Source organism: Lissotriton vulgaris, unplaced genomic scaffold (assembly GCF_964263255.1).
Source record: "Lissotriton vulgaris unplaced genomic scaffold, aLisVul1.2 SCAFFOLD_372, whole genome shotgun sequence".
Classification (NCBI taxonomy): domain Eukaryota; kingdom Metazoa; phylum Chordata; class Amphibia; order Caudata; family Salamandridae; genus Lissotriton; species Lissotriton vulgaris.
In genome coordinates, this window is record NW_028252847.1 from 78045 (window position 1) to 92670 (window position 14626).

General features: G+C 43.0%; 1 protein-coding gene across 2 annotated transcripts in view; it reads right to left on the reverse strand.

Annotated features, from left to right (window-relative positions):
- Positions 1-526: 526 nt before the first annotated feature.
- Positions 527-14626, reverse strand: part of LOC147661238 (uncharacterized) — a 163574-nt gene continuing 149474 nt past the window's right edge. Inside the window, exon 2 of one of the 2 annotated variants that reach the window (XM_086951202.1) lies at positions 527-3337. In XM_086951202.1, the coding sequence (XP_086807328.1) occupies positions 995-2680 (1686 nt within the window). In that variant the 5' untranslated portion in view covers positions 2681-3337 and the 3' untranslated portion in view covers positions 527-994. The remainder of the gene's footprint in view (positions 3338-14626) is intronic. The other variant, XM_086951203.1, reaches the window with a different exon arrangement.

Genomic DNA, 14626 nt, shown 5'->3' on the forward strand with positions numbered 1-14626 from the left:
TGCCAGGCCCTGCCTCCAAATACCTGTGGGCAGCTAACCCCTGCCATGCACTTTCAATACGTTAAAGGTTTTGTGACCAGGCCCTGCATCCAACCCCTCGCACACTTGCAACTCCATGCCACACATGGCCTTTGGCCATGCACATCATGATATTGTTAGCAGGCCTGCCTCTGGACAGGCTCTGCACCATCCCCTTAAGTGCAGCAAACCCCACACCACACACAGCCTTCTGCCATGCTTAGGGTGTGGCTGGTCTTGCAGGCCGCACTTAGGGAGACTAATGATTTTGTCACAGCACCAGAATATATATAACAAGTGGACCTATTGGCTCCATTAAGGGGTGAGCATATCAATATACATTAAGCATATATAGCATAATATATATAAATCAGCTTTCTCCAAAAATCATTAATGTTTTTAATCAAATCTATATTTCAGTAATTCCCTCAATGCAATGTTTAATAACAGTGATTTTACAAAAATGTTTAAAAAGGTTTTAATTAAAAAATCATCATGTCTATGAGTCTGTTGTTTAACATAGTTTTTATTATCAAAGTAGTTTGCAGTCTGCAAAATGTTAAAAGAAAGACCCAGGGAGTTTTTTTATTAAACAAAACCAATATGTCCCTGAGTCTTTCTTTGAAAAAAATTTCAGCTCACAAAATGATAGCAAAAAACCCACAAGAAGGCCTTGCACACCAGCTGAAGACCGTAGAGCTCCAACTAGGAGTGTTTTTGAAAAATATGTTAAGATCTCCTTAGGTCGTGGATTGAAAAACCATGGGGGCTTACTTTTACTCCCAGAGCCTCTGAAGATTTACTAAAACTACTTCCACATTCATTGCAATGGTATGGTTTAGCCCCAGTGTGTGTTTGTTGATGTCTTTGTAGGTATGATGAGTGAATAAAGCTCTTCACTGCAATTTAATGTTTTTCCCTGCATGTTTGTTGATATCTTTGTAGGCCTGATTAGTGATTACATTTCTTCACATATTCAGTGCAATTGAATGGCTTTGCCCTCTGTGTGAGTTCCCTGATGAATCCTTAATGACGACAAGTGTCTAAAACTACGGTCACATTCATTGCAGTGGTATGGCTTTTCCCCGGTGTGGGTTTTCTGATGCATCCTTAAGTTTGAGGAGTTACTAAAACTACTGCCACATTCACTGCAATTGTATGGTTTCTCCCCAGTATGTGTTTGCTGATGTCTGTGTAGGTTTGATGATCGACTAAAGCTACTTTCACATTCACTGCACCTGAATGGTTTTTCCCCTGTGTGAGTTCGCTGATGTACTTTTAGGAGTGCTTTTTGACTAAAACTCTTCACACATTCACTGCACTTGAATGGCCTTTCACCTGTGTGTGTGCACTGATGTCTTTCTAAGGTTGATAAGTGACTAAAGCTCTTCACACATTCACTGCACCTAAATGGTTTTTCCCCAGTGTGTGTTCGCTGATGCTCTTTTAAGTGTGCTGATTGAATAAAGCTCTTCGTGCATTCACTGCACCTGAATGGCTTTTCCCCAGTGTGTGTTCGCTGATGCTCTTTTAAGTGTGCTGATTGAATAAAGCTCTTTGTGCATTCTTTGCACTTGAATGGCTTTTCCCCAGTGTGAGTTCGCTGATGAATTCGTAATGCTGAAGGGTCACTAAAACTACTGCCACATTCATTGCAATGATATGGTTTTTCCCCAGTATGAATTCGCTGGTGAATCCTTAATGCTGAAGAGTCACTAAAACTACTTCCACATTCACTGCAATTATATGGTCTTTCCCCATTATGTGTTTGCTGATGTCTTTCTAGGTTTGCAAATCTACTAAAGCTCTTCACACATTCACTGCACTTAAATGGCTTTTCCCCTCTGTGTGTTCGCTGATGACTTTGTAGCTGTGATAACCAACTAAAGCACTTTGCACATTCACTGCACTTGAATGGTTTTTCCCCAGTGTGTGTTCGCTGATGAATCCTGAGATTTGAGGAATCACTAAAACGACTTCCACATTCATTGTAATGGTATGGTTTTTCCCTTGTGTGTGTTCGCTGATGTGTCTGTAGATTTGATAACTGACTAAAGCTCTTCATACATTCACTGCAATTGAATGGCTTTTCCCCTGTGTGTGTTCGCTGATGAATCCTGAGATTTGAGGAATCACTAAAACAACTTTCACATTCATTGCAATGGTATGGTTTTTCCCCAGTGTGTGTTCGTATATGTTTTTGTAGGTCTGATAACCGACTAAAGCTCTTCAGACATTCACTGCACTTGAATGGCTTTTCCCCTGTGTGAGTTCGCTGATGAAACCTTAATCCAGAAGAATCATAAAAACCACTGCCACATTCACTGCAATGGTATGGTTTTTCACCTGTGTGTCTTCGTTGATGACATTGTAGGGTTGATAAGTGACGAAAGCTCTTCACACATTCACTACATCTAAATGGTTTTTCCCCTGTGTGTGTTCGATGATGCTCTTTTAGGTGTGCTGATTGACTAAAGTTCTTCCCACATTCACTGCACTTTAATGGGTTTTTTCCTGTGTGAATTTGTTGATTACATTTTAATAGAGGTGAGAATATAAAGCTCTCACTAAATGTGCATGTTTTTTCTGTCTTGGTTAGTGTCTGTGGGTCAGGTATATATTTGTCTTCATCACAAGACTGTGTTTCCTGATGGGCCAACATGGCTGAAAAAGCACTTGAGTTATTCTAATGTCCTGTATGTTGTGGTATTTTGCACGTTTGATTTCTGATTTAACAATGATGTGCAATATCCATTAATCACTTGCTACACTCATAATATGTATGAGGTTTCTTTGTAGAGAGTTGTGTCTTTAGGCTGGATAATGATTATGCACACTTGTGGGTAAAGATTCATCTTCCTTCTGGCCACTGCAAATTTGGACAGTCTGTTGTATTGTAGACAGCAGAACTCCTCTTTCCTTTACTCTTCAGTTACCTGGCTCCACTCCGTTGTGCTTTTCTCTTGCTCCTGTGGTTTGGCCGGAAAGAGTTTAGAATACACCTACAGCACTAAATGATGGCATGTTCTTACTTTAAAAAACAAAGCACTGCTATAACCTTATCATACCGATCCAATTAATTTTCTAGGGGTCGTTTCTTAGTTTGTCACGCGGAGGTGCACAGCTCACACTCTTACATCCACTGAAGTGCCCTTGATTGCTTCTTCCAGGCTCTGTAAGTTTATGTGCAGGTTCCTCTGTCTCCGACTGCATTGATGTTTTCCTGAATACCAGAGCTCATGGTTGGTGAGTGTTGTTTGCTGATTTGCAGTTTTAGTTTCATTATTCATAGCAATTACATGAATTCAAGGCAAGTTTTCTGTTGGATGTAAAGACACATAAAATTACTAACACAAACATAATGGAATGTGATTTCACAATGTTTAACTGGCTGTAAAAGAAATCTCTTCTTCACCATCTTTAAAACATTGCAAACAATATTGCACCATAAACTGATATTTAACTAAAAATTCTGTTGCTCAAGCCAGATCTTATTATCTTCTGAAAAGAAGGTGAATTACCAGTGTTTACAGAGTAACTTAGTAAAGAAAGGGCCCTCACAGAGCAACCATGTGCTAGAGGTAGAACTTAAACTAGATGCACAGTGACAAGATTTCATTTAAACAACAACAGATTGTGTAAAAATTGAGGAATCAGGCTGGGCTGCTGTTATTTCAGTAACTCTTCAAGAAGTATATAACAAAGGTTACTCTTCCAGAAGGATATAACAAAGGTAACTCTTCAGGAAGTATATAACAAAGGTAACTCTTCAAGGGGTATATAACAAAAGTAACTCCATTCACACACTTCTTCTTAATGCCTTCCTGTTCATACTTGATCAGCTCAATTGCCATCTCCTTTCCTTACCTTGCAGTTCATTAAGTCACCTTTGACACTTTCGACAGCTCCTCTGGTTCAAATATTTCTGGTTTCTTCTAACCTGTACGATTTGAGCATTTTTGTGGGTTGAGGTGGGTTTCCTATCGTTATAACATTTGTCCATCTCCCTAAAACTAGTTCAGCTTACAGGGCCTGCTTCTGGCCCTGAAATACAACTTAAAAATGCAAGTCTTTAGTTTGTCCTAAAGTGGATAAGGTTCTGTAAGATGCAGCTCCTTCCAGGGCTTTTTTGTAAAACAGAAGGAGGGGTTCATTTTAATGCCCATCTTGCACATTATAGGCACAGATAAGGCAAACATTGTTTCATATCATTTAATATTCAATGATATCAGCCATTTAGTCCTTGTAAAGAATCCATCCCAACCAATAACTTACCTCTCATATTCCTGGATCAGATGTGTGCATATTCATCTTTTTTCCATTTTTTCTTCCTTTTTACATGGTATCTTACTTAACATTGTCTGATTGGGGTCCAGGATATAAATTGTGACTGTTTGGGTATTTGGTAGGGCAGGGCAGGAGGGGTCCATTGTTCACAGGTGATGCACAATTTCTACTTTTCCATAATTCTTATATTCAATTTTACCTCATTTCCTGTCGTTCAGCTCCCCTACTCTGTCTGCGTCCTCACTATGCAGGCTTCAGCAGAAGTCAGATAACGTCTTGATAGTCAAGAAACCTCAGGTGTCAGCATGGGGATTACGAGCTTCAATTCAAAGGTTTGCCTGGGAGGCACTAACAGAGAAGGCTCAGAGGTAGGTGCTTATGAAGTACATGAAAGGTGCAGGGTAGGTGCTTATGAGGTACAAAATGAGGAGGTGCACAGGTAGGTGCTTATGAGGTACAAAAAGAGGAGGTGCACAGGTAGGTGCTTATGAGGTACAAAAAGTGGAGGTGCACAGCTACAGAGGAGATGCATAGGTACACGCTTGTGACGTACAAACAGAGCAGGTGCACAGGTAGGTGCATATGAGGACTAAACAGAGGAGGGGCTTATATAGCTACTTATGAGGTACAAATAGAGCAGGTGCACAGATAGGTGCTATGAGGTATCAACAGAGGAGGGGCTTATGTTGCTGCTTATGAGGTACAAATAGAGCAGGCGCACAGGTAGGTGCTTGTGAGGTATAAACAGAGGAGGTGCACCGGTGGGTGCTTATGAAGTATCAACAGAGGAGGCACACAGTTAGGTGCTAATGAGGTATAAACAGAGGAGGTGCACCGGTAGGTGCTTATGAGGTACAAAAAGAGGAGGTGCACAGCTACAAACGGAGGAGATGCATAGGTACGCGCTTGTGAGGTACAAACAGAGCAGGTGCACAGGTAGGTGCTTATGAGGACTAAACAGAGGAGGGGCTTATATAGCTGCTTAGGAGGTACAAATAGAGCAGGTGCACAGATAGGTGCTATGAGGTATCAACAGAGGAGGGGCTTATGTAGCTGCTTATGAGGTACAAATAGAGCAGGCGCACAGGTAGGTGCTTGTGAGGTATAAACAGAGGAGGTGCACCGGTGGGTGCTTATGAAGTATCAACAGAGGAGGCGCACAGGTAGGTGCTAATGAGGTATAAACAGAGGAGGTGCACCGGTAGGTGCTTATGAGGAATACACAGAGGAGGTGCACAGGTAGGTGCTTATGAGGAATACACAGAGGAGGTGCACAGGTAGGCCCGTGTTCCTCTCCATGTCTGCTTCCATCTGTACTAGGCGGGGTATTGGTGTACACTGTATCCTATTCCTGCTGCCTCACATGGGCACTTGCTGCATGGGTGTTAACCCTTTATTTGAGGTGAGCAGAGCCACAGAAAACACAACACCAGGAGGCTGCCTGCCTCAAAAGGGAGAGCCAGGTAAGGGTTCAGGTATCAGATAATATGAAGACAAAAGCATCTAACGAAACACTCACAGACATCACAAGAAGAGATTGAAGGGTTAATTTGCTATCAGTCATCGCTCTCAAACTCAACGCCCTTTTTCTGTGACTCTTGGACTATACCTGCTTCTCGGCCCTCTTCCTTTGCTGCAGGTTCGCGCTTTTTCTTCAACACTAGTTGCAGACTTAGCGCCTGATATACACTTTCTCAGACAGGTTATTGCCTCAAAACGTGACAGATATTCCACCCTCCTTATTACAATTGCCACAGGATTAAATGCACTTTTAATAGAGCGGATGGCATATCAATCACATTTGTGATGGAATAAACCATCTGCTCAAATATAAGTCAGACCCTTGTTATACATTGGGTCTTTTGAGCGTTGTAAAGGCTTCGTTTTATTAAAGGCATGGTATTATCTCACCACTGCTGTGACCTGCCGTCATAATGCCATTACCTAAGTTGGGAGGACATATGGACTTTCGTGATGGAGGTGAACAGGTTCCAGCATCTACTTTGGTCCACACTGCTTGTGAATACTATATGGGAAATAAAAACTTCTGAAATAGCAGGGGCCTGATGATGGTATCCCAAAAATCACTACTGGACCAATTGGAGGAGATGTACCATGTGATTTGCCTGTACCTGACTGAAATCGTTTCTCGTCTACTAGTAATGAATGAGCCTTGATGAAGTTCCAGAGTGAGATGAAATTCTGATAGGAAAGTGGTTTATTACATGGTGTGATTGTGCATCCTCACCATGGTATGAAGGCACAATTCTGTATCAAACCCACTCAGTTTTGTTTGTAAAACCTTAGCTCAGTCCTGGATAGCTGTAGCTTAAAGCAGTCAGGTGTTATCAAATGAACAAGTGTAAAGCATTGAGAAGTATCAAACAGTCGAATAAAAAAAAATACAATACAATACAATTCCAACAGCACTTTATAAAAACAGATTCTAATTTTATCTTTAAACAGACACCTCAACGACAAACATCCACTAGAGTGTTCTAGCGATATGAATTAATAAATCACTGCTTTTCACTAACGCAATACATATTTTTTTATCTAGTGTGACTCATGGTTTAGGGTTAGCCATAACAGGTAACTTGAAAATGGGTAGAAGGGCACGCTTGTGTGGTCTGACTTCAATAGGGAGCCAGTCACAGTCAGGTCTAGTAGTTACCGCTTGGTTTAAGCCGTCCTCAGGTCCACGTCCTACAGGCGAACTGCTGTAGGAATCAATGGAGCGGTCCTGATGCAAGAGATGCAGGATACTGAAGGTCCTGTGGGTGAACTGCCATAGGAATCAAATGAATGGTTCTGATGCAAGAGATGCAGGATGTTGAAGGACCTATGGGCGAACTGCTGTAGGAATCAATGGAGCGGTCCTGATGCAAGAGATGCAGGATGCTGAAGGTCCTGTGGGTGAACTGCCATAGGAATCAAATGAATGGTTCTGATGCAAGAGATGCAGGATGCTGAAGATCCTATGGGCGAACTGTTGTAGGAATCAATGGAGTGGTCTTGATGCACGAGACGCAGAATGCTGAAGGTCCTATGGGTGAACTGCTGTAGGAATCAATGGAGTGGTCCTGATGCAAGAGATGCAGGATGCTGAAGGTCCTATGGGTGAACTGTCGTAGGAATCAATGGAGCGGTCCTGATGCAAGATATGCAGGATGCTGAAGGTCCTATGGGTGAACTGCTGTAGGAATCAATGGAGCGGTCCTGATGCAAGAGATGCAGGATGCTGAAGGTCCTGTGGGTGAACTGCCATAGGAATCAAATGAATGGTTCTGATGCAAGAGATGCAGGATGCTGAAGGTCCTACGGATGAACTGTTGTAGGAATCAATGGAGTGGTCTTGATGCACGAGATGCAGAATGCTGAAGGTCCTATGGGTGAACTGCTGTAGGAATCAATGGAGTGGTCTTGATGCATGAGATGCAGGATGCTGAAGGTCCTATGGGTGAACTGCTGTAGGAATCAATGGAGTGGTCTTGATGCATGAGATGCAGGATGCTGAAGGTACAATGGATGAACTGTTGTAGGAATCAATGGAGTGGTCTTGATGCACGAGATGCAGAATGCTGAAGGTCCTATGGGTGAACTGCTGTAGGAATCAATGGAGTGGTCTTGATGCACGAGATGCAGAATGCTGAAGGTCCTATGAGTGAACTGCTGTAGGAATCAATGGAGTGGTCTTGATGCATGAGATGCAGGATGCTGAAGGTCCTATGGGTGAACTGCTGTAGGAATCAATGGAGTGGTCTTGATGCACGAGATGCAGAATGCTGAAGGTCCTATGGGTGAACTGCTGTAGGAATCAATGGACCATTCCTGATGCAAGAGATGCAGGATGCTGAAGGTCCTATGGGCCAACTGTCGTAGGAATCAATGGAGTGGTCCTGATGCAAGAGATGCAGGATGCTGAAGGTCCTGTGGGTGAACTGTTCTAGGAATCAAATGAATGGTTCTGATGCAAGAGATGCAGGATGCTGAAGGTCCTATGGGCGAACTGCCATAGGAATCAATGGAGTTGTCGTGATGCACGAGATGCAGGATGCTGAAGAATCTATGGGTGAACTGCCATAAGAACCAATGGAATAGTTCTGATGGAGAGATGCAGGATTCTGAAAGTCCTATGGGTGAAGGACCATCACCCATAGGACATTGTGCAGGGGGCGGGTGGCAGTGTTGGCATGTTTGGTGCCTGGTTGTAGGCACCAGTTGCCTGCAGTCTCCATGTCTGGACGGGGTTCAGCCGGGGGGGGGGGGTCACCTTGCGCTGCTTCTGTGCGCTGGCGGCTGCTGGCTGTTACAGTTCGCTTGTTCTCGGTGGCGGTTGGGGAGGAGGGGGTGTCACACTTCACCGGATCTCGGTTGGGGAGGTTGTCACAGTTCTCTGGTTTGCGGCGGCGGCAGTAGTTTCAGTGGGGGGTGTCAAGGTTTACTGGAACTGCCAGGGAGTGGTGGCGCGGCTGTCTGGGAGGAGTGGGGGTGTCACCGTTCACGCAGGGGCGTAACAAAGGCCTGAGCAGCCCGCGCAGTGAGGGGGCCCCCGAGCTCCAGGGGCCCTCTAAGCGCACTGTACACTTACACTTGCAGGCTGGGTCAGTCTGAACTCTGAGACCTAGTGTTAAAGTTAACTAGTCCCTGAATGCGCTGAAAATGCATGTTTTTTCCAGAGCAGCTGGTGAATCTGGGCGGGTGATTGATGGGCGCATTCATCTGCCATCGCTGTCAGGTGGGAAAGGTTATGATGGGGCAGAGCAGACTCTGGGCCACTCTCTCCCTGCCTGCTGCATTATCACAGACTCCTCTTGCACCACTAAACTGGAGTGATTTGGAAGACTGTTATTTATAGCGCAAAGAATCGGCAGAAGTGAGGTGTGCACGCGATATAGATCACAGATTATTAGTGCATAATAGTAACAGTTTGATGTAAAGTGCGGGGGCAGTTAAATCCCTAGTATGGTGGGGGGGATATTCCACTGGCGGCTTCTCCTCTGCATTTCCCTTTTCCTAATTAGAAGAGAGTGTTGTCCATAAGCGCTCGGGTACAAACCAGAGCCCGTGCATTCATCTCTGATGTGGTCTCAGAGCACCGGCCTTAGTGAGGTCTGTGCCAGCTTTACCCCTTGTGCTGGCAGGTGGTGTTTCTCCTGTGCACGGTTGTACACCATTTTGTTTGTACCAGATTCCTTTATTTGCACCTCAGGCTCTCTGCCAAGGGGTATCCCGTGATGCCTTGCGCTAGAGTCACACTTCCACCGGCGCATACAGCTAAGCTTACTTCTACCCCTCGGGTATTTAAATGCCTCTTTCCTATTCCTCCTCTCTCCTCCCTTCCACACCTGGTGACCTCCCTCACTGGGGTCTCTTGCATGTCTTTTCTCTCTTGGAGTAAAGGTCCTGGAGAAGACTGGATAGCAGCAGGTACTCTGGCTAAGAGGCTGACAGACAGAAAGAGACCGATGTGGAAAGATAGACAGGAAGAGAGGCAGTGAGCGCATAGGGGCAGTGAGAGACAATGTTCGAGAAGAGAAGAGAGAATAAGGAGTGAAAGAACGTGTTGGTGTGAAGGAGAGTGACGGGGAGAGACAGAAGGAGTTGGAATGTGAAAGGTAGAAAGAGTGAAAGAACACACTGCAGACAGACAGAGACTGGATAAAAACTATAGAAACAGGAAACAAATTGCAGAAGAGGGGGAAGAAAGCAGTAGAAACATGTACAAAGAGACCGAGGTGAAAAGAGAGTACAGCGAGAAAGAGGAAGAGAGACATAGAAAGGTGCCGATAGGGGAAAGTTGAGGTAAGGTAGCAACAGAGAGAGAAAGAACGCCTGAAAAAGAGGAAGAGCAAAAAAACAAAACCTTAAGCAGGGAAGAATGAGCGCGCGCAAGAGAATGTGGACTTCAGAGAGGATCTTGTGATGGAGGAGAAAATGCAAAGGAAAGATGCCAACTGCTGAAGGCAGCCAGTTACCCTGCTCTCTGCACTGGCACGATGGAACTCCAACTGCTGAAGGCGGTCAGGCACCCTGCTTCTCTGCTCTGGTATGGTGAGATTGGCAAGACATAGAGGTCGCAAAGTGGCCAGATTGGTTAAATTCACTCTCACACACTTAAGCGCCACTTTACAAAGTTTACCAGTGAAATGCTATTTTTGTTTTCTCGTCTTTCTTTGAACAGCATTTCAGCCGCGGCCCGTGGAGGGAGTTCCGTGGGGCAGAAAGGCGGGGCAGGGGGTGCTAAACACCAGAATATGGATAATTGGAGGTAAGTAAACAATTTAATAAATAAAACGAATTTCGTAGCGTACCCTGCATCGCAAATGCGTTTACTTACCTCCAATTATACATATTCTGGTGTTAAGCACTCCTCCCCCGCCCCGCCTTTCTGCACCACGGAACTCCCTCCCTGGGCCGTAGCTGCAGCATTGTTTTCTTTAGTTGGGGAAGCGCTGCATTCCTGAAGGGACTGCAATACCTAGTTAATGTGTAGAGTGGAAAACGTTTAATGTGTTCATTATAAGCTGTCTTCCTTATTTTAGTTCATCTGCATCCAGGGATGTGGTCTTTATAAACCAAACTGCTTACGTTTTGTAAGGATATAAGCAATGGGCATTGAAACGGTTCACATCTAGGCCCGGTAGTCATTTACTTAACTTTTCAAGCAAAACACTCATTGATTTCTGAATAATGAGTGTAAAAGCATTAAGGCAACCACGTTGTTCCTACTTAGATTTCACATGCTTTACTTAATCTTGCATTTTCTATGAGTGTTTGCTTTTTCCAGGATGTTGTTACTTTTTTTCAGGCAGCATATTACTCTTGTCTAGTGCATTATTTGAATTGAGTCGCATCCAGGTAGAGTAAAGTAAAATCTTTATTGTTTCAGTTAATAAAAACCATACAATATCGAAAAAAGTTATATATCTTAAAATTTTGCAAAAGATTTCAAGAAGATTATAAAAAAGGGATTTCATACAAAAATATACAGTGTTGATGAATTTTTGGCTAAAACAAAACACTCCTTTTAAAACCTATATAAACTATATAAAAACGGCATGCCTAAACCTATTTATGTTTACCAAAAAACAGGGCTTCCGTTGCTACTTGTCCTAGTCCCAATATTATAGTCAATGATGCAGTCCCTACCACCAGTTCATATTAATACTTGCCAAGCACTACCCCAGCAATGGCGTAGAGGTTTGGTTACCCTTTTTCATTATTATCTGCTCATATTGTATCAAAAATGTCATCATCTTACAGTTTAGATAGGAATCCGTTGCGTCCAAACCCATGATTATTGCGGATCTAAAAGACCTAATGCCTCTCTCATTAAATACCTTTTTCAAAAACCACACCTGGGTCAGCCTTAAGCCAGGACATACACAAATAAGATGAATGAGGACTTGCTTGTCAGTGCCACATAGTGTACATGATGTAGGCCCATTATATCTCCATCTTGGCTGATCCGCTAAACTTGGTAATAACCCAAACCTGGTGGCCATAAGTTTCCTTTTTAGATAGTATGCATATGTTGTACTCAAATATTCTGCCAGATGTAACTTTGTACAGGACTGTATTACCATCCAAGCATGAGACCTCTTTGCAAATTTATTTTTGTCCTCTATTATTAATGCGTGTATTTTCACCATTTTGTTTACCACTTTACGAAAAACGGGAAAAGAGGGAGGCTGTACCCAAAGTTCTTTAGACTCTGTTTCTTCCATGGCCAATTTCAAAAACTTGCCATAAATGGAGTGCTGATCTTCTTCCTGAGCTCGCCACAAGGCATCGTGTAAAATGTTGGCTCGACTCAACCAGATTTTATACCATCTGTTGACATTTGCATAGTTTCTCCCAATCCCTTGATGGATAAGACCAAATTCCAACCTGTGCTGGTGACTCATTTTGAAGTAACTTAAAGACCCTTTTGTGTGCTTTTACTTGAATCTTATCCAACAGCTCAGCATCTGTTCCGTGTAGAACGACGCTTGCGTACTCCACTCTCTGCATCAATTTGGCAGCCATTGTACCTAATAAAGGCTTTAAAAATGGACCCTTTCGTTTTTTTGAGAGGGCACAAAATGCGTATATTAGACCATTCCCTTTTGCTTCCAAATATTGTTTATGTTTTTGTAAATTTAAACGAACATCAATGTACAGACCTAGATATTTGTAGTTATTAACTACCCCTAATGTTATTTCTCCCAGCCTGACAGGCAATTTTGCTTCCATGTCCGCTTTGCAATAGTCATCGTCTTTGTTTTCTTTATATTGATTTCCAAGGCGTTGACCTTCGCAAATGTCGCTAACTCGTTTAATGATCTTTGTAAGCCAACTCGTGTGTCGCTGAGCAGTACTATATCATCAGCGTAACAAAGATGTGTTATCGGCAATGGACCTAGACGAGGGGGATGAGCATTTGTCTCACTTAATGTTATAGAGAGATCCGCCATAAAAAGATTGAATACATGGGGGGCTAAAACGCAGTCTTGCTTTAGCCGTATTGCAGTGTAGATTTTCTTTGAAATTCTCGTACCATTTACAATTTTTATTTGTATCCATGTTCCAGTATACAATTGAATAATGGCACGCAGTTGTACTTTTGGGAGACCCATTTTCTTCAATTTACACCACAATATTCCTCGCTCTATGCTGTCAAATGCTGCTTTAAAATCAATAAAGCAGAGCTGTAATTTTAAATTCAAACGTTTACACCTTTCTGCAATCATGTTGTTGTACCGGACCCCTTGCGAAATTCGGTTTGGTTCATAGGAATCAGCTTATTTTTAGTGGACCATTCTACTAGGTGCTCCAGGATTAATGAAGCATAATATTTTGCTTCCACATCCATTAACCTGTTTACCGTGGCCGTTATTTCGGGGCACCAGGGAGCACGGAATGGGTTAAAGCTATGAGCCTATAATTTTCAGGATCCGATCTGTCCCCTCCCTTGAATATTGGGTTGATTATTGCACCTCTCCAACTCATCTGCAGATTGTTTGTTAATTTTGCCTCCAAGAACAGTCCTGACAACGGGCTCGCCCAGTATTCATAGTCACCAGACAAGATGGCTGCGGTATTCCATTTGGGCCCGGGGCCCCTTCCCTTCGACCTGATTTTATTATTTTCATTATCCTATCGGCTACCTGGCAATCCGGCGTTATTTGGGAGCCCATTCTTTTACACTGTTCCTTAGGTGTATCTGGCAGGTTAGATCCAAAACCAATATAACTATTTTTATTTTCACCACCTGTACCTTTCTTAAAAGTACTTGTCAAGTAGTGTACCCAGTCTGACTCTGTCACACAAGCGCCATTTACGGTTTGGGAGGGTCTGGATATTCCATTTACTATTTTCCAAAACGCTTGATTGTTCGATTGTTTGGCGCAAAAAAGAAGCCTTGTCCAGAACTGCTCCTGGTTTAATTTTTGACCCTTCCAGGTTCGTTTTTTACATAACCTTTTCAGATTTTTATATCATTCCAAGAAGTCACATCGTTATTTATCCTGTTCTTTCTAGCCACCTTCCTAATTTATTACCTTAATGTTAGTACATTATTTGACAGTTTCACCGTCTCTCCTGCTTCTTTTATATTTTGTATGCTCCTGTTTGGGTGCGAGCCTCATAAACTTTGTAGTAAAAGTTGCCCAGTTTTCAACTTGGTTGTTTTCTGTAGCTATATAAGCAAAAGTGGAAGGTGCACACAATTAGAGTCCAAAGGAAAGATAGTGTATTGTTTATCTTCTTCTTTATTTAGCAGTTTTTTTCAAATACAGGCACAGCCAACGCGTTTCGTTCCATTAGCCTTGTGGAACTTCATCAGGGCGAATTGATTCAATTTTGGGATTGGAATCTATTCAGACCCACCTTGTGGATCACACAATAGCAGATTCTGGGTTTTCAAAGGCATGTAACCTAATATTCGCAACGATAATTTCTTGCTCTTCCCTCTAGTGTCAGGGCATAAATTCAAAAAGAAGAGGTCACCGGTCCGTAGTAAAACCCGGTGTTCGTGGTAATAACCACTGAGCACCTGCAGTCGGGTGCTCCAATTTCATGTAACGTCTCGTGGCGGCGTCCCCTTCGCCCTGACGAAGTTCCACAAGGCTAATGGAACGAAACGCGTTGGCTGTGCCTGTATTTGAAAAAAACTGCTAAATAAAGAAGAAGATAAACAATACACTATCTTTCCTTTGGACTCTAATTGTGTGCACCTTCCACTTTTGCTTTTGTATCTTTGACCTAAACACCTATTGGTAGCAGGTGTAGGAAGAAGTTTGCACCACCCAGAACTTAGAAACATAGAACTAGTAGT